This window comes from Pholis gunnellus (genome assembly GCF_910591455.1).
Source record: "Pholis gunnellus genome assembly, chromosome: 24".
NCBI classification, from domain to species: domain Eukaryota; kingdom Metazoa; phylum Chordata; class Actinopteri; order Perciformes; family Pholidae; genus Pholis; species Pholis gunnellus.
The window spans coordinates 6,692,924-6,715,531 of NC_136551.1; the positions used below are offsets into that span (position 1 = coordinate 6,692,924).

Sequence of the window (22,608 nt, forward strand, 5' to 3'; positions counted from 1 at the left end):
AGATAGGTAGGTAGGTGGTTCATCATTAGATTTGTGCAAAATTTTAAACATGTATGTAATGTGTCTGTAGTGTTTAGATCATGTATGCATAACCTGCCTCTCTACGACGCCACATCGCTCTTGAACGATACTGTATATTTAGCCAACTGTAGTTCTCTTTAAATATAATGATAGCATGAAGGACACATACCACGAGTCATAGTTATAGTAGTTATAAAATCAGACATAAAAGAAGTAAGATTTAATATAGGATAAGTAATGTATGAATATGATACATAAACAATGTTACTATATATATATATATTTACTGTATATTTAATGTGTGTCCTGCATGTTTCAATTTTATGCATAACAGCTATATTGCTGTTTACAATTTTACATATTTTGTCTACTGTGTGTCGCTTCAAAACTGTTGTTTAGCATGTATTGTGCATATATGTTCTATATATGTTGTTACATTACAGAATCAAATCACATCATAGTGAGGATATATTTCATACATTTAAATATGTTAATGCTATTTTTAATCTTAACATACATAAAAACTGTTGACAGTGTATTCTGATAAATATCTAAATAAACGGACTTTGTTTCTCAAAAAAACAAGTTGCTGATCTTGTGAGCATGAAAAACAAACATTGTTTCATTGCTTTCCATTGTATTGGAGTGGAGGCAGATCTCTCACAAACAGATATTTCAAAATAAAACTTAAATTATTTGCATGGGTAAATGCTACATGAAGGTAGGTCAGAAACATAAATATTTGTAATTTGGCCTCATACTCTACTACTACTACTCTAGAGAGAGACTACTACTCTACCCTTTAGCAAGGCACTGAACCAAGAGGATAGACAAACACCAGAGTTACAAATAGAAGGCAAAGTACAGCAGCTTGCTCTAGCTGGGGGACCTGGAATGGGGTGCTGACTAATGCTTTCTCTCTCTTCAGAGACGTATTCTCTCCACAATTTCCCGCCGGCCGACAGGAAATGGATGATTACTAAATATGTTGTACTTCCGGGGGCGCTGCTCTGTAGAGATCAGGGCTCATGCTATTGTTACTATTGTTTTCTATGAGTCTTTATGTTTCAACACAATCTTAAAAAATGCAATGGAGGCAACGGTGTGGGGAGGCTCCAATGAGCAAACCAATAAAACCGTCATTAATCCTAGACATGTTAGAAGGACTCGCTTTGTGTTAAGAAAAGGAGGTGTTCATTGAGAAGAGCCCCAGACTCTATGCTTGATCTTAAGGGTTACTTGCTTGTACGAGCTGACCGCTCTGACGTGTCCGGCAACAGGAACGGAGGGCGTGTATGTGAGCGACTAATGTTGCAAACAGTATAAAGTGATATCGTATGCAACGCTGCTTTGTGTATCCATGAGATCTCAGAACATTAGTGCTGTTTCTGTCCCATCTGTCGGCAATGCAGAACTGCCGCAACTCACACCTGGGGCACCACCTGGGGCACAGGTTTTCTTCTTAGGCAACTGGAAATCAGAGACTGTGTTGCCAAGCTTTGAACAATGTGTACCATCCGACACCCGGAATAACAAGATCTTAGTGAAGTCACAACTCGACCTTACACCTACTTCCCTTGTATGGAACAGTTTTCAATTCAAGCGAACCTGAACACAAGACTGTTAATGTTTGGACAGATGATTCAATCGAGATACTAAAGGGGCTTTTTAAGTGTACAGATTGGTCCATGTTTCATACAGTAGAGCTGAATGATGCTCCGAGTACCATAACTGATTCCATGACATTCGGCATCGACAGTGTGGTAGCCAAGAAGCATGTCATCATCTATCCTAACAATAAACCCTAAATTACAAAAGAAATCACAGACTGAATGAGTCGGAAAAAGAAAGCCTTTAAAAACAAAGACAGGGCAGGACTCCCAGTAGTTCAAAAGGAACTTAAAACAACTCCTTATGAAAGTAAAAGAACAACAATGGCAAACAATGGAAGAGAGCTTTCAGACTTCAAACACTGAAAAGAATTGTGACACAATGAGATCAGGGTCCTGTGCTTTGAAGCAGGATTTGGGATTAGCGAGGTAACTTCAGGGTTAACTCTGGGTTTTCAGTCCTGCGATGGTGGTTCACTGATGCTGAACAGCTAACTTTAATCAAATTGAATGAAGATAAGGCTACGCTAATATTAGTACTATACTATTTGTAGAATAAGGTGATGGTGGTGGATGCGTTGGATTGTTTCAGACTTGTCTTTTTTTAACAACTCCAGAGCTTTGTAAAGTCCAAAAATCACCATTTATCAAAAAAGATAGATGTACAATCATTTCCAAATTCACAGCAGATTTTCATCTAACGAAATATTCAGATTGAATCGATCTGAGTGCCATAAAAGACATTTATATAACCACAATAACCCAAAACCAGCAAATATTCTCTTATCATATATCCACTTATGTGTAGCAGTGTGACATGTCGGAGTCGTGTCTCACAGCATCAGACTGGATGCAGTGTTACTCTGCTCCGGGTACTTTAATGTACTCTGTGGGTAATAACCAGATATGAAAGTAAGCCTGCTTAACACTCTGAATTATCTTTTTCTATTATCTTTTACTCTCCCAACTCTGTTTCACACCGCCAGGTTTGCAGCTAAAAGAATAAGGCTAACATATGTTCATACACGCCATAAGAATACACATTCACACAGTTTGTGATTTCTTGCCCACAGTGCTTCCTGGCACTTGGCAGCTGTGTTACTTCAATCCTGGATTATGAGTTTAATTTTTTCTTATCTGTCTAGTATTATAGTTTTCTCTTCGTTTGTAAAATGCGGCGCTCTGCTGACAGCAGACTTGTCCATGTTTGTGATATGCTGCAAATCTGCCCAACGGGCAAAAGTAAAAAGAGAAGAAAAAGAAGTAAAGAAGTAGTAGCAGCCAACTTCCCTGATCTCAAATGAGTTGACATCAGAAGCTTTAACGTTTTAGTATTAGTAAGGGGTGAAGTTGATGGCAAGATCTTTAACAGATTAACAGAAAAAAATAGTGTTTCATGTTCAGAGATGATGTCTTCCCCAAATTGAAGTTCATACTCATGGGTGACATTGACTTTAGTTTTATTAGACTACTCAGTTGTTTCATCATTATATTACCAATTCCTAGAACTTGAATGTAATATTTTGCTTTTGCAATGCACAGCGCCTGAATTACCAGATGTATCGTCCTCTTGAGAACGGTCTTTAGGGAATAATCTCAGCACTTCATTAACTGGCGTAGTGTCACTTAGTCACGGGCGCTGTATTGTTATCTGTGACTTTTTGCATTGTTGAACAAACTTGTTAACAATACAAATAATTCTGGGCATCAATTGATTTGATTTATTTTGTATAGCCCAAAATCACAAATCACAAATTTCCCTCAGAGGGCTTTACAATCCGTACACATCGGAACAGGAAACACTCCCCAAAAACCCTTTAACGGGAGAAAAAAAAGAAGAAACCTCAGAGAGCAACAGAGGAGGGATCCTCTATCAGGACAGAAGTGTGATAGATGTCATGTGTTCAGAATACATCAGTGTAGTACTCCATTTATTTACTTGTTTGTGTTGTATTACCTTATCCAAACTAACTTTCATTAATTCATTCTCAAACTCCTTGTGATGAATCTCAAGTTTTACTGTTTTGTGATTGCTGTTTAAAAAGTCAAAATTCAAAAGGTAAATGGACTGTACTTGTATATCGCCTTTCTAGTCTTTCAACTACTTAAAGCGCTTTAACACTACATGAAATCATTCACCCATTCACACCCATTCATACCCTGATGACAGGGTCTACTATGTAAGGTGCCAGCTGCCCATCAGGACTATCACCCATTCACAGACACAGCCTACAGGAGCAATTTGGGGTTAAGACACAAGGACACGTTGACATAGACCGCACGACCCGCTCTACTACAGTAGTAATCCACAGTTGCCCCATAACAATCTTGAACTAAAGAAAAAGAAAAGTGTTTGGCCAGCCAATTGAAGATGAAATATGATGAAGAACAAGCGCCTCGCAATTTGTGTTTGAAGTCATTCAATAATTCTTCTAGATTTTCTTAGAACATTAGAGCACAACCTGAGGGCGGTTGTACACTACCAACATATTAAATTCTATACATGACGACAATTAAACATATAAAAGCTTTCTATTGAGATATTATCACACAGTGGAACCTCTTTAGACTTCTTTGATATACTGTATATCGTCACACTTCCTCCTCTACTATCGTCCAGCAACTTCAACCACACTGGTTTGAATCTCATCATCATTATCAATCTCATCATATTTGAGATCGAGAAAGTTGAAGTTTTAACAGCAGACACTGTATGTATGTTTCCAAGACAAATTTCCTTCAGGACAATAAAGTCTCTTATCTTATCTTATCTTAAGTGCCCCCTCAAATGCCTTTAGGTTTTACAGTTGGATCCCAAACTGCTTTGGCATGGGTAACAGTTTGGAAACATAGGTTCTGTCTTTGTAGTCAGTGCATGTGCTTGGACTGTTCTTACATTAGTGGTGTCTTACTTGGGTGCCTCCATTTTCCTTAATGTGACCGCAGCCCTTCTTCAGCCCTTCAATGAGGTTCATCTCTCGCAAAATTTCGTCATCTTCTCACCTCCCTCCTTGCCACCTGCTTCTGGTCCGGTCACTCTAAAGTTTTCTTCAACCTGGGGGTTCCACTGTCCACTGATTAAACATAGACCTCCTCCACATCCCTTGAGTTTCTCGGAATCACTCTAGACTTAACTCTGTTTCAGTCTTCACTCCCAACATAAAAGCTGAACAGAATCAACCTTCCGATCTTTAATGTCCTCCTTGCCGCCTCACTTTCGCCCAGCGCATCATTCCCCTAGGGCAAGCCCTTATCTCTCACCTGCTATCAATCGCTTCCTCTTTCCCATGGTGACTAAAACAAAGTAAAAGGATCATATTTAGAATTTTTGACGGCTTTCATTGACTTTTGGGGCAGTTTAAATGATTTTCGGGACGGTGGTGAAAAAGATTAACCTGACCTGCCAGTGTCACGATTAGGCTTTGCCTCTGTGTTCTGTGTGTCTGTGTTACTCCACTCTACCTGTCAGTCACTCCCTCAGCCTAATTCCCTTCACCTGCCGCTGATCAGTAATCAAGCACTTCCCCCTCATCAGCACAACTCTTCTCACCTGTTCTTCCCTCTTCATAAGCTCCTGCCCCTCAGTCACTCCTTGCCAGATCCTTGTATTGTCTACCCGCCCGTTCGGCTTGTCCTTTTCCCGTCTCGCTGCCTACCCTGCTGGATTTAACCCCCTCGTCTCTTGTCTCGTCCATGGATTCCCCATCATGTCCTGTAAGTCTATCAGTTGATATTGTTCATTAAAGACACCTTCTTCACGCTACTCTGTCTGGTCTGCATTTGAGTCCTCCACCATGCCCCGTGACAGCCAGATGGTTTGTTACACATACAAATGTGAGGAGCTGTCATTGGAAATAATTTGGAAAAGGGCAGGCACTTTAACAAATCCTTGGCATGTGATTGGCTAAACCATCTGTCAAATCAAGCTCTTACTGAAGCACGTTAAATAGTAGTTGGCAGAAGAGCGAAACCATCTTTACCATGGGAAGCCTTCAGTTCTGGTCTTTGCTCTTCTTTTAATGAAGAACTACTCTCCTGCTCTGATAAAACTGATGCTATTGCAGCTTCTACACAGCTGGTCCTCCCATGTGTATCTCGGCTACATTCTCCCAGATTTCTAAGATCTCAGGTCGGCTCAATCAAGCCTCAAGTGACTGACTGGGGGTTTTGGGGGTTTGTTGTTCCAGGGTGCGACAGAGGATTAGCTGTTCAAGCTTCACCACTACTACACATTTTGCAAACTCAGATGCGCTACAAGCAGATAAAGCCTTGCTCATTAATCATGTTTTCTTTTTCTAAATCTTAAAAATGCTTCTTTGTTAGTGGATTGAAGCTACCTAGCAGAATTTTGACAGCAGGACCACATCTTAAACATGCCATTTCCTGCATTTCTATAAACACCCGACTAACCCATTTCCCCCTGTTCCGCTCTTGTATTACTACCCCCTCCCCCCTCCCTTCTTTCTTCCTCCTCGACTTAGTCCTGAGGGCGTTCCTCCTGCCCGGATGCTACAGATTCCCTGTCGAAGCTTCCCCACAACGGCGTCAACAAAGTGAGTGCGCTACAAATTCAGTTCAAGCTTTGCATATCAATTACATTTTTCTTGAATAAATCGTTACAATGATACTTGTTGACGGTGTGTTTCTTGCTAGTGAATAGTCTGATAATGTATGGAACACAGATGAGAGATGTTCACTACTGATGGATAAAAGGGGTCGGACCAGAAATACTGCAAGCAGTAATGAGACAAAATCCTATTGCTCACACGCCAACGTGCACCAAAAGCGTGCATGCACACTATGGAAAACCATACTTGCAAAGATTTAGACAGCATACGTGATTTGGTCTCCACCAAGTCCTGAGAGATTTTGTATGTTTGGTGCTGGGGAGGTAGTGTACAGTGTATCAGAGCTTATGCAGCCTACTGCTTCTGGAATCCAGGTTCATGTGATAAGACTGATCCATAGAGTAAATGAACAGGCTACCAAACGATAAGCTTTTTAAAACGCTTCATTATGAACTACACTACATAACTAGGTCTCCTCTCTCACTACACTTTGTCATTTGACTTAATGTCAACTTAAAGGAGCAGTGTGTAGGATTTAGTGGTATCGAGTGATTAGGCTGCAGATTGCGTCCAACTGAACATCCCTCCACTCACCCCTCCCTTCACACGCGTGTCGGAGAGCTACGGTGGCCTTCAGGTAACATACAACGTGAAAGGCTCTCTGTAGAGCCAGTGCTTTGTTTGTCCGTTCTAGGCTACTGTAGAAACATGGTGGTGCAACAAGCCAAACTCTGAAAGAAGCCCAGGTCCCTGTGTAGATATGAAGGGCTCGCTCTAAGCTAACAAAAAATGAGTTTCAGGTGATTATACACTAATGAAAACATAGTTATGAATATTAGTCAGTTTCTGATAATATATCCCCTTAATTGCTACAAACTGTTCCTTTAAACAAGATTCTACAGTCAAGCTAGCAGTGGTCTGAGTCCGTACTTCTGCCCCCTTGTGCTTTGAGCTACATGCTAACACCAGCAGGCTCTCAATGACAATGTTGATTTCATTTTCATCTTCAGCTCTGCAACTTTACTTGCTAAATCTAAAAAGTATACCTGGCATTTTTAGTATCTGTATTCTCCAGAGCGGACTCATGTCACGTGATGATGACGTCTTCCTCTCTTTCCTTTGTACCAGCAGAGATCTTAAGGTGTTGGCTGTCACATGAAGTCTCTGGTTAAATGTTCCGACGGTCCAGTCATGTATGGGAGTCCCATTGGGGTGCTTCCTCCCTGTTGATTAGCAGAGTCCGTCTCGGTCATCAGCCTTATCTCCGCTGGATCTGGCTGCGTGGCGTTCTGCTTATGTTCCTCAGTCACAGCTCTATCCCTGTTCTAATGTGTGCAGAAACTGTTACAGAGGTCTGTTCTCCATCAGTGGAATTTGTGATATAGATTAGTCGTTCAACCAACATTTTTTTGTATTATACACAAGTGTAAAAGACATCGTAAATGTGCCATACTCTTTTCACCCCAGACTGATGATGTCCCCCTGTGATCACACCTTCTGCAGGTCAGTATACACGTCCAGTACACGGGTTACTATGAAGATCTATGTCTATTCTGTCAGTCCATGTTGAGATTATTAACATGTACTATGTATCAGCCCTGATCAAATTATAGTTTCATACTAAGTTGTAAAATATATATCTATAGCTCTATTTAAAAACAATATTCCCCTTAATAGATGGTCACATGTGTATAAAAAGGCTCTTGCCAAAAATACAGAGATCAAAAAGACTTCAAGGACAGACTCATCTACACAGAAGACTTGGCTTAGAGTCTGTATGAAATATACAACACAGGCCGACAAGAGGCACGTTACTATTGATTTCATCAGCAGCATCTTGCACATGCATATATACAGTACATCAACAGCGAGCCAGCAACAAGGCTCTTACCATCACACTGTTGCAACATTTATACCTCTCTAACATGGGCATACAGCCTAACGGTCAACAGACAACCAGCAGCTTGCACTCCACGGAAATATTCATCGAAAATAGACATTATATGAAATTACACAACTGCAGACGTTGAAATCAAAATATACATGTTCAATTTTGGAAAGGAGGCTCAAAAAGAGGAAGAAATCCAAAATGGTCCTGAGGGATGAAAGCTGGTCTAGCAGTTTCCCAGCAAACAAGCCCCTGTGGGGCCGCGGTTGTTTTGTTGGAAGTGTGGACGAAAGCAAACCAACACTAAACCCACAGGACCCATTGCACAGCCCACAGCATCAGCCTGATTATTGGTCCATCGTGGGATTGTGTGTGCAGGCTCACTGAGGTACACAAAGCCTTAAAGTTATGCTTGTTATGTCAAGATCACAAAGGAAATTATTCTCCAAGCGCCACATGAATGTAATCATTTCAAACCAATTCAAAGTACACCTTACGTTTGGTAAAATAAATGAATAAAATAAGTCTTTATTCACATGGTATATTACAACTTTGCTGTATATAGCTTTGGTCTGTATTGGTTAAGATACTATTGTTACAGATAGTTGGTGACCAAAGTAACCGCAACAAAGCTGAGGCAAGTTGTTAGCAGCGTACGCATTATCAAAACCCTTTACTGAAATAACACAGCAGTGGTAAAGAAATGGCTCTGTATATTGTAATGGTTCGGTCCAACTCAAGGACCAGGCCTACCACAAGAGGACGCAGTACACAGATACATTCATGGCAATATTAAATACAGGAGAGAGACAGAGGCAGTGATGTCAGGGATAATATTACCATCACCCACCGACCCAATCAGCACAGTCCCACCCTCAAAAATACACTTTAATCAAGCCCCAACACACCAGCACCAGCATCCTTTATGCATTATAGTAGCCAGATTGTGAGGACTGAGGTCTAAGACACGGACAGAGACGGGCAGACTGGAGGGAATGTTTTTGAGTTTGTGTGTGAGAGAGAAAGAGAGACACAGACAGACAGAGACAGAGAGAGAGACAGACACAGAGAGAGTGACAGAGAGAGTTTCTGTAATAATAATAGTTAATAATAATAATTAATAACTTATTGACTTTTTGACCCGTCCACGTGAACTTTTACACCTTTGAACCCAGTTTTGTTTATACCGTGCACATACAAAAAGAAGCACGTGCATGTGCTGTGCATGCCAGTGCTGTGATGCACATTTCTGCATATGGTCATACTATTCCACTCCTTCAGAAATGCGTAGTGCTATCTAACACTCACATTCCTTTTTCACAGAGTTCTTAATCTGTGTCCAATGACGCCAACTATAATAATTACAATATGTTTACAGGTTCCTAGAGACCTTTCTTAATCAACAAATAACACTATAAAGACGTTGGAGGTGCATGGGATATCAAACATGATGAGATCAGCTAGATTCCAGTTGCACTGTGGTGGGTCAGGATGTTCAGTGGTAATGAGCAGACTGGAATCATAATGATCACACTGGAACACGTAGACTGGTAGACGTCCAACACCAGAGCACTTTTGCCATGCAAAGTCATTGTCCTCTTGAATGTCTGCTGATTTCTTTGTGTTTGTATGACATGAAATGTTTTCTACACCATGTAAATGTTTCTGTCGTAATACTAACAATTCTTTCTGCAGTCTCTGTGAGCCTCATGGGGAGCACTTGACTGCTCTGACATCCATAATCCCCCAAAGCACTGCTGTACCAACTGTTAGGCAATGCAGACTTGGTAATGTGGGAATCTCAAGAGAATTCCTGCAGTCAATGCAGCGTCACACAGAGTCCAGTGACGTTGGGTTACTGTATCCCCAAAGAGCCTTGAGAACATAGAGTACCAGAGAACGAGGCAGAAACTAAGAGAGCAGGCGAGCCCTGTGCCCCGGCCACTAATCAATGTTTGGATCAGTGCCTTTAAAGAGAACATACAGGACTCTGTAGCTACGATAGCATGTGTTTTTCAGAGAGTGTGCATTTTGATTATTAATCTGCTGACCGTTGCACAATTCTTGTTTTAACTAGTTACAAGATTGTGCATGAATCAAAGTTTTAAACATTAGAGGACAAGATGAAATGAGATGTTTTCTTTCAGTTGTAGAATGGAAAAGGGGAATTTCTGTATTTCTTTATTTCTGCTCCGGGCCACAAGGTAAACTAATTCTAACATGATGACCTGACAGGGGAAGATATGAGAAGGTTCTCTTCTTTATCTTAAAATTGTCCCATTCATAACATTTTCTTTCCAGAGTATATACAGTATGTATATATATATATATATATATATATATATATATATATATATATATATATATGGCATTGTGCTTAATTGGGCAGACTGTCAGAGGTCTTATTAAAAATCGAAGGACCTTGACTCTGACGTGGAACATTGCTACAGTCTAAAGGCCATAACACACTGAAAGTGATAAATGACTCGCATCAATTTCAGCTCCTTCATCACACTACAGGCATCGGATTTGAAATGCCAACACACAGAAGCAGCAGTGTTTCACGGAAAAGTTGCTATACAGGCAACATTTGTGTATTTTACAGATACCCCATAACAGCTCATTTCGGTAATGATTGATATGAATGAGAGTTTTAATAAATGTATATGTAAAGACGTATCACTCTGAGTTATTGGCACTACAAAGAAACTGGCCGATGGCTGGTGTTACAGAGTGAAGCTTCTCTTACCTCAGAAACTATCTTTGGCTGAGTACAGACACCCCCCTGCAGAGAGACAGACTACCTTAAGTAGTGAGGAGACATCTTAACCAGTGAAAGCGACAGCAATAGTTCCTTTAATGAAAACCCTGAGCTTTTTTATTCCTTTTGGCTCTTTCCAAACAGGTAGTGAGGCTGCAGACAGAGGAGCTTTGGCTGCTGGGTCCTCATTAGACGCTTCCAACTCTAAACAAGATCCGAGCAGAGGAGCAGTTCATCATCAAAGCAGTTTGATGCCTTTTGCAATGCTGCTGGTGCTTTCAGCCGTTTACAACAACAACAGGTGTACTTCAAAACCCCACAAAGACGGGTTCCTTTCTGGAAGAGAGTGTCTTCCGGCCTTACTGTTAGGAGTCATTGCCTTTGAACAAGACACCACCATGAGAACTGACTGCACCGTCTTCGATGGATGCCCATTTCTAAAAAGGTGAAGGTGAAGTTGTCTCAGAGGGATACTTTGGTAATCCCAATAAAACAATATCACATTAAACTCAATTTGACTTGAGGTCAAAGGAAATCTGTGACGCTCTGCTCCCTTTCTCTTCATCTCCCTCTTGCCCCCTTGTTTTCATTTGGTCATTCCACTGGTTTGCTCTAAGTGTGTGTGTGTGTGTGTGTAAAAGAGAGAGTTTTAGACCCCCCAAGCACATCATAGCGTTGCCAATCCAGACTTCACAGTGCAGGCCAGCAGCGCTCTGTGTGAGTATGGTTGTGCATGCAAGTGTGTGTAATGTGTGTGTGTGTCTGTGTCTGTGTGTGTGTACTATCAGCATTAGCTATTCTATTTGACACATTCACACTGTAATGGAGCTTCTCTTTCTAGCATCAGTCTCTCCAGCTCCATACTCTATCTTGCTTTATACGGGGTTTTTTTCTCTTTATTTTGCTCTCGTTCCACAAGGTGGCACGACACTAAATGGTATGAATCCTCAGTTTGAAATCACCCATCACTACCACACACACACACACACACACACACACACACACACACACACACACACACACACACACAAATCTATGAACATTGTTTTGAATGGGGTTCATCTATCTTATTGGCCTCTCATTGCCACACTATGGCCATCAATCTAATAGTTGTTCAGAGGTGTCAATCTGCAGCAGAGTGGTGGACCAAACAACCGACTGACCAACACAGCATGGCGAAAAACATGAATGAAATAGCACATAGCAGTGTCTCAAAATGTGAATAACCACAATTTGAAGTTAGTAGCTAGTTCCCCGTTCAGCCAGTGGCATGCTTCTTGCAGCAGGCTTTGCAAACACAGCACTCAGCTCTTTCCCTGTTGATGACTGCCTCATTGGTGTGTGGGAACCCCAAACCCACTTCATTGTCTACTTCCTTCCAAAACACACTGATAATCCCATAATCAACACATTTTATAAAAATCTGAAAAAGATAATCAAGTAGAAAACAGCTCCGTCTCTGCCTGCTGTCTATCGGCCCATAGCAGGAGATCCTGGCTCACGGAGTACATACACACACACACACACACACACACACACATTGTGCATACAGTGCACACACAGAAGGTAAGCGGGACACTAAAGCAGCATGCTGGAGGCCACATTTCTTTTTGGGCCTCATAGTCTTCGTATTCCAGCCTCTGTTCCCTCTTCTCCTGCCTCTGTTTGATGCCCTTTCGCCACTTTTAGACTTTTGCCTACTTACCTGTTCCATGTTGCTGATGCTTTTCCTGCTAGCCGTGTCCCACATCCCCCGCACTCCTCAGTTCTCCAGTGTGTCATGGAGATTCTGGTTAATTATGTTCTCTGGACATGTTTCTCGTCATGCTCTAGCTCTCTGAACCCCTTCCAGTTTTACATTGACCACAGGCCTGCCTCCCTGTGAGGGTAACACAAGACAATGGGCCTCATGCGACAGATTGTCTAAAGAACCAATCATTGAAGAGAATTTGTAGCATTCATTGGCCTCCTTGTAATTAGGATATTCTCTTAGGCCCATCATACCTATCAGATCCAGGGCAAAAACACTTGTTTGACCAAAGAATTCTAATAGCGTCAACTGAATGCATTTGGAATTGAAATAAACCAAAATAAACTAGATCAAATAAGTAACTAAAGTAATCTGTGTGTTTCTCTCCTAGCCAGATGTTGGCTGTGATGCAGTTTGTAAACTGAAAAGAAAAAGAGATTGAGCTATTTGTATGTGCAGGTGTTTCCCTGTGGAAAGGGTTCTCTACACAAATGACAGGGAACCACTTTACATTGAAAAGGCTTCATTCAGCTTCGTCCCAGGCTTCTTCCACACCTCGTTCACCAGAAATGTCGCTGCAGGTTAGGCTAATTAAGCACAATGATATTTAAAAAGCCACTATTCAAACATGTACTGCTCTATCCCTTCATCCTCTCGAGCCATTTCAACAGGACACACTTAATGCTATTAAAGTGTGCTTTGTGATTAACATCAGTAACAATTACAGCAAATCTGATGGGAAAGATTTTTGTTGCATTTGTTCCTCAACTAGATTCCCTCAGTGTCACTTCCACTGGAGCTGACCGTATCTGCGTTTCATCAGCACTGTGGTGATGAAATGTCATTTTCTGTCTCCATCAGTGCATATTTCTGTCTGTTTGCACATTGTACAGAGAAGGTTATTAGGCACCATCGAATGTTCCCCCACATCTAGATGAGAACATTTGAATCTAGTGAGACAATAACATTCAGTAAAATAGGTCAGGTTTCAGACATCAGTCTAGTTGCTACAGTACTAATATAGGAAGAGTGTAGCATACTGTATATAGCATATTGTAAATTCTCAATTCAGTCAGTTAAGATGGTATTCAAATACATAACAAGCACGAACCAATGAACAATGTTGCAGAATGTCCACAGCATTAAATCTGTACAATAACAGAATTGTGTCTGACTCATCACTTTGTAAAGAAATACCCTTTTCCTGCCCTCATCATTTCCATTTCAGTGAGGTTGCCATCGATGTAACGCAACATGTCTGATGTGCTGATGGATCTGATGCACGTTTCACTGAACAGACTAGTCGTCCTCTCTAGCTTTGAACAGTTGTTATAAATCCTCCTCTGCCTCCTGTCAAACCCCATAGCCTCTAATTCCTCTATCGCCCCTCTGCATCCTCCCGCTCTCTCCAACTTTACATCCCTCTGTGCCCATTTTGATGCCAGCGCACAGGGAACGTGCCAGTTACAACATCTGGGGCTGACACATACACATCCACAGCCACACAGTAAATACAACATGGCAACTGCAGTATCCTGAAAAACTAGGCCATGACAGGGTAGAAAGAACTACAGGTTGTAAAGGATGCTCGTGGCACTGTTACAGCTTCATTAGGATGGTCTATTATTTGAACACGCAGACCCCCACCAGCAACAAATTACAAAACATTCTGCACTTCCTTACATTCTCTTATATGTCCTCAGAAGACCCTGTTTACTAGCTCATGCAAACACATATGTTACTCACGAAACTCCTATTAATATGCAGACTATTTCCTTGTTTTATTGATTGTTCCTTTTGTCAATACAATTATTAGAAAATAATGAAAAATACCTTTCAGTCTCAAGGACACTCTTTCAGATATCTTGGTGTTTGTCACTTAAATCCCTTCACTGGAGAATCACCAAATGAGACTGAAAAATGTCAAAACGGTTACAGTCCAATCGTGTACCCATCTCTCATGAATGCAAACACTTGACGCTGAACTGATCATGTCTCACAAAGTCGTATGTGAAACCCAAGAACAAAGAAACACTGATCATTGTTTTGGATCAGATTCAATCAGATGAATATATATCGAAAGGTCAAGGAAAAAGTATCTAATAAAGGAAGTAATTCTGGGTAATGATGATTACCCAGAATTATTCATAAGTTTGCAGGCACAGGAACTATAGCAAACAAAAACAAATGTAATGTTTTCTGATGTCGTTAAAGGTTGTTCTCCTCACCTTGGCAAAGCCAATGTCTGATTCTGATGATGTTCCTCTCCCTGACCGGTTGCATCGACTGGTCTTTAAGAAGCCTGGGCCTAACTGCTAAGTCGGTCTTTGTTAAGGGAATGGACTTTATGTTGGCTGCACCAACCAGCTTAAGCCTAGTCTTAACTACGTCCGGTCTTAGCCACGCAGCTCGGGCTATTGCTTAGCAGCACGTGTTGCTTGGAAACATTGACAACAATCTGCCACTGTCTTGCTAATGTTAAGCAAATAATGTATCACTTGCTGCAACCTTGTTATGGAGGATCAGAGAAAAAGAAAAAGACATCTCATGGACATCGATATATGACAGTTAATAGAGCTGCAACAGTTGAAGCCGGAACAAGAACATGTTGCAGTTGCTCTATCTGAAAACACTGATCAAATCTCATCATTGTGTATGTTATTGTCCACACACTTGTTGATCTGATGAAGAGCAGGCTAGATCAGCGTCATCATGAACCTAATTTCCTTCTGTCTCAGCATCACTCCAGCTCAACGCCTCCCTCTCCTCCAGCCAGCTCTACAAATTGGCAGATCAAGCAGCCATCTGAGGAGTCACTACTCCGTGGTCACCCACATTGGGCTTCATTTGGTCCCCCCTCCACGACTGCTGGAGGGAGAAAAAGGGTCAGGACATCAGGTCCTTCACAAGCTCCACAGCCTAAGAGGAGAAACTTCTCTTCTTCCACTCGTTCTCGAGCTAACATAGCCTCGTCTGCTAGTCCAAGCCATCGCCAAAACATATTCATCTGTCGGTTTGAGAAAAGGCTAGAATTTGATTCTTATGTGGCACTTATTAGTGATCTCAAACACAAATATGAGGGGAATATTTTCAACCAATACCACAAATACAGATCAGATTCAACAGTTCAATGGTTGTTGAACAAGAGAAAAGTTTAAATATGGAGGATGTAAGTAATATATAGTTTAAATATGGAGGATGTAAGTAATACATAGTTTAAATATGGAGGATGTAAGTAATATATAGTTTAAATATGGAAGATGTAAGTAATATAGAGTTTAAATATGGAGGATGTAAGTAATATAGAGTTTAAATATGGAAGATGTAAGTAATATAGAGTTTAAATATGGAGGATGTAAGTAATATACAGTTTAAATATGGAAGATGTAGGTAATATAGAGTTTAAATATGGAGGATGTAAGTAATATAGAGTTTAAATATGGGAGATGTAAGTAATATAGAGTTTAAATATGGAGGATGTAAGTAATATATAGTTTAAATATGGAGGATGTAAGTAATATACAGTTTAAATATGGAAGATGTAAGTAATATAGAGTTTAAATATGGAAGATGTAAGTAATATAGAGTTTAAATATGGAGGATGTAAGTAATATATAGTTTAAATATGGAGGATGTAAGTAATATATAGTTTAAATATGGAAGATGTAAGTAATATACAGTTTAAATATGGAAGATGTAAGTAATATAGAGTTTAAATATGGAAGATGTAAGTAATATAGAGTTTAAATATGGAAGATGTAAGTAATATAGAGTTTAAATATGGAGGATGTAAGTAATATATAGTTTAAATATGGAGGATGTAAGTAATATATAGTTTAAATATGGAAGATGTAAGTAATATAGAGTTTAAATATGGAGGATGTAAGTAATATAGAGTTTAAATATGGAAGATGTAAGTAATATAGAGTTTAAATATGGAGGATGTAAGTAATATACAGTTTAAATATGGAAGATGTAGGTAATATAGAGTTTAAATATGGAGGATGTAAGTAATATAGAGTTTAAATATGGGAGATGTAAGTAATATAGAGTTTAAATATGGAGGATGTAAGTAATATATAGTTTAAATATGGAGGATGTAAGTAATATATAGTTTAAATATGGAGGATGTAAGTAATATATAGTTTTAATATGGAGGATGTAAGTAATATACAGTTTAAATATGAAAGATGTAGGTAATATAGAGTTTAAATATGGAGGATGTAAGTCATATAGAGTTTAAATATGGAAGATGTAAGTCATATATAGTTTAAATATGGAGGATGTAAGTAATATACAGTTTAAATATGGAAGATGTAAGTAATATACAGTTTAAATATGGAGGATGTAAGTAATATACAGTTTAAATATGGAGGATGTAGGTAATATAGAGTTTAAATATGGAAGATGTAAGTCATATATAGTTTAAATATGGAGGATGTAAGTAATATAGAGTTTAAATATGGAGGATGTAAGTAATATAGAGTTTAAATATGGAGGATGTAAGTAATATACAGTTTAAATATGGAGGATGTAGGTAATATAGAGTTTAAATATGGAAGATGTAAGTCATATATAGTTTAAATATGGAGGATGTAAGTAATATACAGTTTAAATATGGAGGATGTAGGTAATATAGAGTTTAAATATGGAAGATGTAAGTCATATATAGTTTAAATATGGAGGATGTAAGTAATATACAGTTTAAATATGGAAGATGTAAGTAATATACAGTTTAAATATGGAGGATGTAGGTAATATAGAGTTTAAATATGGAGGATGTAAGTCATATAGAGTTTAAATATGGAGGATGTAAGTCATATAGAGTTTAAATATGGAGGATGTAAGTAATATACAGTTTAAATATGAAAGATGTAGGTAATATAGAGTTTAAATATGGAGGATGTAAGTAATATACAGTTTAAATATGAAAGATGTAGGTAATATAGAGTTTAAATATGGAGGATGTAAGTCATATAGAGTTTAAATATGGAAGATGTAAGTAATATACAGTTTAAATATGGAGGATGTAGGTAATATAGAGTTTAAATATGGAGGATGTAAGTAATATACAGTTTAAATATGGAAGATGTAAGTAATATACAGTTTAAATATGGAGGATGTAGGTAATATAGAGTTTAAATATGGAGGATGTAAGTCATATAGAGTTTAAATATGGAGGCTTCTGCCAGTTATTGCCATCCAGCCTGCAGACTGACCGTGAACTGCATCACATCTGCAGAGTTTCAAGTGCTGAACAGTGGGAACAGTTTGCTGCTGACCTCCCTCACACTACAGCAACAATGTGGACCTTTGCGAATGAAATGCTTTTTTGGTCCCTTAGCGCTACGGCATGATGGGGCAGGCAGAGAGGAGCACAGATACATTGAGCTCAGTGCTGGCTTCAGGTCAGTGAGACAGTGACAGTGAAGAGGGTTCAAGTTTGGGGGTAAATATCATTTATACGTCTGGCCACTGATGTTATTCCATGGATGTTGCTGTCCAATTAACTATAGAATGTAATATTTACACAAAACAGGTTTATTTGATTAGGGTAGCTTCATTTTCATGTATTCTTCCTTACAGCAGCACGTCCAATGGATTGTGACTGTAAACTCAGACAATACTTTGCACTGCAGCCAAATTCTCTCCGTTTATCCTAAACATCTTTGAGTAATACAAAATGGTAGTTTGAATAGAATAGGCTGATGTATGCAGCTAGAATGACGTCTTCACTTCTTTAATAGCCACAGACGATGAGGAAGAGGATGATTCTGTTGTGGTTTGAGAAGTTACGATGGATGTTCTCCTCTAACACTCTGAAAACGTGTCACTTATCAAATTCTGAGTAACCATCATAATCCTAAGAAGACCACAGCCTCCACTCTGTGCGAAGGAGATAACTGCAACATTTTTACAGCCACTTTTCTGGCTTACGAGAGGGACACGAAAGAGAAGAACTTTCAGGAAATGTGTCTATTTGCTTTCCTGTCAAGAGTTGTATGCGAGTTAAATGTTGAAAGTTAAACGAGAAGATCAATACCATTCTCATGTCAGTCCTTTAAAGCTGCAATATAAGGCAGCAGCCAGCTAGTTTAGCTTAGCATAAAGACTGGAAATCATCTAGCTTGGCTCTGTCCAAAAGTCAAAATAAAAAAAACTGCCTACCAGCAACTCTTACAATGAGAATTAAATGATTAAAATGATATTTTTTGTTTGTTTAATCCAATACAAAAGCAGATATTGTGGCGGGACTTCCTCCATAGCTGGTTCCCATGACAGCAAGGCAAAAGAAAAACTAATGTGTGTATTTCCCAAATGCCACATCAGTCCTCGCTCACCTAGTGACATGTAGTTAATGGTATCAACAGCAACAACACATCGTTCAGAAGTAAACTCCTATCAACCAGCAGTCCAACAATGTGGCCTCAGAAGATTCAATGAAGAAAAATAAAGAACACAGTCAGCAATCTAAAGATTACTCCAAATACATAGTATTGCAATAATGGATGCTGGTAAATATCTAATTGAATTGGTCCTAAAGACAGTAGAGCATAGCTCAGTGGCTGCAGGCGTCCCTCATTTTCACTTTGACCAAACACACAGAGAATGAAGACACAGCCCCCTCTAGTGGAGCACCGCAGGTTGGTAGAAACCACCACAGCAGGTGAGGAGCAAGACTGCAAACCAGCCGATATAACATACCAACATCAGCCATCAACAAAACATCATGTGTGTATGGCTCCATTTCCATACACACACACACACACACACACACACACACACACACACACACACACACACACACTGTACATCCATTCTCTACACCCACATGCTCCTCTTCACAGGGAGGCGGGGCTGGAGCCCATTCAAGCATCAATCCGATCCACAATCTCTGGAGCACTCTAGCAGGACGTGTCCTTTAGACGTCCAACCTGGACGTTAGCGCCACTCAGTACTTCAAATTCATCTAACTTCATCCTGTCATTTAACATGAACATCTCCGCAGGTCAACGGGCTTTTTTCTCTATTTGGGTTTACACATATTACGTTATATTTATACATTTTTTTGTCCTGATTCATCTAGATTCCCAGCACACACCCTGCTGCTGGCTGAAATACACAAACACATTTCTACAGTATAGGCCTACACATGTCATGTACACACACACACGCAACCTTATATGTGCACACACACTTAAGGAAACGGCCTTTACACCACAGGGACCCTGGATGTGAATACATTCAACTAAAAGAGCAGGAGGAGGAGAGGAGACATAAGAGGTGAGGAGAAGGAAGCGAGGAGAATAGAGGAGCCGCTGATGGAGGGAGGAGACGGGGGAGGAATCAGAGAAAATGGAGTAGAAGAGGAACGTAACATCAACCCCCTGCTGTTTCCTCTAGAACTCAGAGCTGTCAATCATTCTATACAGAGAGGACCACATATTTACTCGTTCACTCAAAAGTCTGCGACAGCATAAAAAGCCGGGATGACATGTAAATATGAAAATGATTAAGACCTTCAATCACATATTGTAATATGAAACGTATCCACTGGGATACTTAATCAGAGCAGGTGTCACAGCGCTTTCCTTTAGTGTTTGACGTTGTTGCATTGAGATGAACTACAATAGAATATTTAGCTTCAGTATGTTATCAACACCTCAGTGTCCAAGAACTGAGCTATCAGCCATTCAACTGCAACCTCAGCAAAAAAAGAACACCATAAGAGTGAGTGTTGTTACACAGAATTTCATATTTATTTATGCTGTATAGTCATTTTATGCACTCGGAACTAATTCTCTCTCATATCATCATGTTTTAGTGCTGCTTTCATACTCCAGTAAAGACATGAAGAGAGGAGGCAGAAGATGAGACGAGCAAAAGGGAAAGAGATGAAAATGGTAAAAGAGGGAAGGAGGAGAGGAGGAGAGGAGGAGAAATCTCATTCTGTTGTTTTTCTTATCTCCTCCTCTTCCTCCCCTTTCTCATCATCTCCACTTGTCCTCTGAGGAGAAGACGCTGTTCTCATTGTTTGGATGTTGATTATTGATCATATATCAAATCATATCTTACCTGCTGATCCCAGAACATTTAGTTTATCATTTGTTATTGGGATATGAAAATGAATAGTTCAATTCCTTATGAATAAAGATTACAGACAGATTCATTTTGAAACACCGTGTCTCCTCCACATCTTGAACCTGTGAACATGTTCACAATCTTCCTTTATTGAAACAACACATTGTTTTAACTTCATATCCAGAAACTTCTTTTTATTCATCAACATTTACGAAATTATCAATTTGTGAGTTTTTTTTCTTCATTTCTACATGTTCTTAACATGAATCAAATGAACATTGAATATATTGTTGCTTCACTTTACCAGCGAGCATCATGCTGCTTCAGCCACCACGCAGCCTCGATCACAGTCTGCATGTCGACGTGTCACAGCTTCACGTCTCTGTGCAAGTTTAGAAAATCTATTCTTTCACTCACCATTGAAGGTCCAGAGGGGCCGGAGCCCCCCCACTCCGTTACTGTCGTTACTCATGTTGCATGGCGGAGTTTCTCTCCTCTCCACTTTCCTCGCTGCAAGTTTTCCAGCAAAATTCCCCCGTAGTCCTTAAACTCTTTCTTTCTTTTATCCTCCACTCCGTCTCCTCCGGCGTGGAGCGGAGTCAGGACTGATGCTCTGATCCTCTGATGCTTCTCTTTCTAGGATTTCAACCAGTTTGTCTTTTGCGCTTTTTTCCTCTATTCGTCACAGGAATGAAATGAAGAGGAAGAAAAACATCAACTCTTCACTTCTTAATGAATGTGACCGCTCAGCTGCTGCCTCGTGGCCACTGGCGCACCACAAAGCGTTACGCTCAGTTAGAGGACGAGAGAGAGAAAGAGAGGGAGGGAGAGAGAGAGGGAGAGAGAGAGGGAGGGGGAGAGAGAGAGTGATGGAAAGAGAGAGTGAGGGGGAGAGTGAGAGAGTGATGGAAAGAGAGAGTGAGGGGGAGAGTGATGGAGAGAGAGAGGGAGAGAGATAGGGAGAGAGAGGGAGAGAGAGAGCAAGGGGTAGAGAGAGAGAGTGAGGGGGAGAGTGATGGAGAGAGAGAGAGAGAGAGAGGGAGAGAGAGAAAGAGAGATAGAGAGCGAGGGAGGAGAGAGAGGGAGGGAGGGGGAGCGAGAGAGGAGGAGAGTGAGAGAGAGTGATGGAAAGAGAGAGTGAGGGGGAGAGTGATGGAGAGAGAGCGGGAGAGAGAGAGCGAGGGAGAGAGAGAGCAAGGGGGGAGAGAAAGAGAGTGAGGGGGAGAGTGATGGAGAGAGAGAGAGGGAGCGAGGGAGAGGGATAGAGAGCGAGGGGGTAGAGAGAGGGAGGGAGGGGGAGCGAGAGAGGGAGAGAGAGAGACGGAGAGAGGGAGCGAGGGAGAGAGTGATGGAGAGAGAGGGAACGAGGGAGAGATAGAGAGCGAGGGGGGAGAGAGAGGGAGGGAGGGGGAGCGAGAGACGGAGAGAGGGAGGGGGAGAGAGAGGGATAGAGAGAGAGACGGAGAGAGAGAGACGGAGAGAGGGAGTGATGGAGAGAGAGGGTGTTGGAGAGAAAGAGAGAGAGAGAAAGAGAGGGGGGAGAGACAGAGAGAGGGGTGGAGAAAGAGAGAAAGGGGGGGAGAACGAGAGAGAGCGAGGGGGGGGATAGACCTGTGAATTCATCTTCCTCAGCCAATCCTGAGTGACTGAATCTCTGTTTGGGTTCCTGAGTATTTCTTCACAGTTCTGCTCTTCTAAATGTATAATTTGTGTGTCATCACAAACATAATTCCCTCCTCAGAGAAGTGGGAACTATAATATTCCTGTTGTCATACTCTTCTACTTCCGCTTGAAATGTAACGTTGTTTATTACATTGGCAGTAAAGCTCTTGATAGAATAAACCTGCACGTCTTTCTCAAATCAGATGGTCTCCTTGGACCCACATCTCCACTGGTCATGAAGTAGAGCTGGGTGCTAAATCTATTTG

At 40.5% G+C, this 22,608-nt stretch overlaps 1 protein-coding gene across 1 annotated transcript in view; it reads right to left on the reverse strand.

Annotated features, from left to right (window-relative positions):
* Positions 1-21,152, reverse strand: part of chrm4a (cholinergic receptor, muscarinic 4a) — a gene marked incomplete at both ends in the record, with an annotated part of 45,175 nt that extends 24,023 nt beyond the window's left edge. The window contains one exon of the mRNA XM_079185367.1: positions 21,098-21,152. Within this exon, the coding sequence (XP_079041493.1) occupies positions 21,098-21,152 (55 nt within the window). The remainder of the gene's footprint in view (positions 1-21,097) is intronic.
* Between the last annotated feature and the right edge of the window lie 1,456 nt (positions 21,153-22,608).